Below are 3,439 nucleotides of genomic sequence, written 5' to 3'. Positions count from 1 at the left end.
ATTTGATGTCTTCTCCATTCAGAGGGGCCCCTGCCTGTCATTGCCTAGGGCCCCACATTTCCTATATCCGCCCCTGGAAGCATCCACCTGTTTAGGAAAGAAGGAGTGACCGAGATCGTTTTATTTCCATCATAGATCGATTAATGATCAACTAAATTCTATTTGCTTTCTATAGATTGTTTCATGAAGAATAGGAAGCAGGAGAAGATTTCGACCTTTTAAAAAATCTAAATAAAATGTAAAAACAAGCAGAACTATGCGGCTCTATGATTGGTTTTCTACAGCTCTGCTGCCCTCTTTTGGGTGGAAATCTCCTTTTCAATCATCTTTATTTAAATGTTTTGGATAATTTCAGATAAAAAGACATGAAACTGATTTATTTCTAATGATGAGCTTTCACGCTTTGTCAGATTCTGTGAATTAAAGCGTTTCTGTTTTTCAGATTTTAGCTCTGAATCCCTGAGCGATGCCTCGATCTTTCCTGGTGAAGCGAGGAGGGCTGCACCACCTTCGGCCCTCAGCCAGGAGCCCCAGCCCCGTGGTGTTCGGCCCCTCGGAGGAAAAGCTGGAGTCCTGGGACGTCTCCCTGGGGTACTCCACAGCTAAACACCCAGAACTGAAGCAGGCGTCCATTGCTTCCTCACAGGCTGACCTCTATGCTGTCAGAGAAACTGATGCAGATTTTCAGCTGCAAATATTCCCTCCTAAGTCTAACGGTGGGTGAAAATCTATTTCTACGTCAGAACTCTCCTATCCACAGTCTAAGCGCTAAAATCAGGACCATTATATGAATAAATGATTGATTACTTTATTTTGGTTTGAAATAAAAATATATATTTTAACAAAAGAATCCATCAAACAGCAAGGCTTGTTTCTGCTGATTCTATAGCGTCATAACAATAACTGCTACTAAAACATAATTAGAAAACACATAACTTAAACTGAAAAATCAAACTTCACGTTTTATAATTTTAGATTTTAAAGTCTTCTTGGAAACTACTATCTAGTTATTAATCTTTATTTCATCATTTCCAGCCAAAGCTGATGCAGTGACATTAGTTCAAACATTATTAACCTCCTGAAGTTATAAATCTCCTGATTTAAGATTGTTTGAACAAACAGGGATTTTCTTATTTTCCACTCTTAACATAATTTCCAATGTTTTTAAATATGCAATGTATAGAAATGTTATTTCCAGAAATGTTTGTGATCCTATAAATAGCTGACCTGTAGAATCACGGCGTCAAACTCCATTTATTATTCTATTATTTCTTTTCTGCGGTTTAATTATTGGATCTAAATTAGTTTTCTATACATTTCCCCTCAGCACAGTAAGTCACATAAAGCATCACAGGTGAGAAGTACAGAAAATTAAACGGTTCTTATTCAGTAAATCTATAGTTTTGTAAATAATAGAAATAGACTTGGAACATTTATTTTTTTACATTTTTTATTTGAGGCTTCCAACAAACCTTATCATATATTACTTCTCCCAAAAAAAGAGTTTAATTTACTCTTTCAGTTCCAACATTGTTTAAAGTCAGTTTTACCTCAGTGTCCTTTTATCAACAAATAACATAAATTTAGTTTTACTTTCATTTAAGGATTTATCAGTTCTATTTCTAGTTATTAACTCACTAAAGTTCCCTACAGAACAAAATAAACTGCCCCCTGCTGGTTTAGAGAGGAACTGCTAGTGAATAATGTCCACATGGGATCAGCAGGTAGGGGGCGCCACAGGGTGGCAGTGGTTGACTGTGGGCGATCATGGCCCCTGTCTCTACCCGATCGTGATTCCGATAAAATCGCGATCCGTTCCAGCGGCTCATTTGCGCCACCAGATACCCGTCCAGGTTCCCATAAATGATGTAATTATGGAACTAAAGTCTCTTATTTCTATCCTTAACTCACTAAAGAATGTTAATAAACATCTTTAAAAATGTTTAATACATTTTCCGAGACAAATTTGATGCTTTTTCCATTTTCTCCATTTAACAGCTTCTCTGATGTCATCATGGGACACGATCAGAGCAGTAAATGTGATTTTATATATATATATATATAGATATATACCTTCCACTGCATTTTAATGTAGATAGCTTCTGTCCAAACTTTATTTATTTATTTTATAGTAAAACCCATCTGTATATATCGTATTGTACATAACTGTAAAAACCCTTTTTATAGTAATATCCACCTGTATGTTATATTCAGTTCATATCCAGCTGTAAATTTTGTTCATAAAACTAGTGATCTATATATTATATTCATTATTTATAATAGTATTCATCTCTATACTCATTCAGTAGAACCATGTCCTGTATTTATGGAACCATTATTTATCCTGCACTTGCTGCTATTGCACTTCTGGTTAGACCTAAACTGCATTTCGTTGCCTTGTACCTGTACCTGTGTAACGACAATAAAGTTCTATCTATATATATATATATATATATATATATAGATCTATATATAGGTCAGATGTTTGAGTTGCTTTATTCCCGTTGATCTAACCTGCAATATATTTCAGCTCATGACTTTTTCAAACGCGAAATACAACAAACGCTTCAAAAACGACATCATCATCACTGAATAAAGATTTCCTACATTAACATTTCTCAGTGAATGACTTTCTATTTTCTCTACTTTCTATTTTCTAACGTTAGACCCAATGTCAGCGTCTAACTCAGTCAATGTCTTCCAGTCAGTCTGAGAGAGTCAGACTAAAGTTAGTCTGCAGACTAAACTATAGGATCCATCGGCTATAGATGGATGTATTGCTTAGTTCATCCACTGACTGGGAAATGACCTGAGGAACGACTTCCTGGTTTTAGCAGCTAAATGCTGCACAGGGAGGCATTTTACTGCCACTGTGGGAGTGGGGAGTACCAACATGGCGGCTGGATGCTTCACTTTTTCAGGCAGCAATCCAGTGAATAAATAGAGATGAGTGGTAGCAACAGCCCCCCTTGGCCCCCATCTAGCTCTGCCCCTGGTTCAGGATTGGACTCTATTGAAGGCGATGCTGGAGCTTCACACCTGAAACAGTTTAGGGCACCTGTGCTATGATGTCATAGGGGGATAACAGAGATATCATTATCTTCACGTTAGGCTCGATCAGTAGAAAAAGATGTCCTTAATCTTTTTCGGCTCTCTTCCTGTAGGCTGCGCTGAGGCCTGCAGTCCTCTTCACTCTGATACCTTCATCAAAGAGGAGAAACCAGACGCTGCGGCGTGGCCGCCATCTCCTGGAAGCTCAGGGTTTCCAGATAAGCTGTCGATGGGACACGTGGCTCAGCCGCCGCACATGGAGAGGGAGACGAGGAGCGGCGGCTGCACCAGGATCAGACAGGAGTGTCTGCTCTGCAGCAAAGTATGTCAGGATTAAACCTGATGGTGGAGAGTTTTATGTTTGCAGATGTTTTCAATTCTATTCAGT

General features: G+C 38.4%; 1 protein-coding gene across 1 annotated transcript in view; it reads left to right on the top strand.

The window, feature by feature from the left end:
- The first annotated feature begins 444 nt into the window (after positions 1–444).
- LOC107102759 (zinc finger protein Gfi-1-like) overlaps positions 445–3,439 on the top strand; it is a 6,136-nt gene continuing 3,141 nt past the window's right edge. The window contains exons 1-2 of the mRNA XM_015402180.1: positions 445–716; positions 3,165–3,373. Of these exons, the coding sequence (XP_015257666.1) occupies positions 467–716; positions 3,165–3,373 (459 nt within the window). The 5' untranslated portion in view covers positions 445–466. The remainder of the gene's footprint in view (positions 717–3,164; positions 3,374–3,439) is intronic.

This window comes from Cyprinodon variegatus, unplaced genomic scaffold (assembly GCF_000732505.1).
Source record: "Cyprinodon variegatus isolate N-32 unplaced genomic scaffold, C_variegatus-1.0 Scaffold1312, whole genome shotgun sequence".
Lineage (NCBI taxonomy): Eukaryota > Metazoa > Chordata > Actinopteri > Cyprinodontiformes > Cyprinodontidae > Cyprinodon > Cyprinodon variegatus.
The sequence above is the reverse complement of the archived record's forward strand: the minus strand, read 5'-3'. Positions and strand labels throughout refer to the sequence as shown.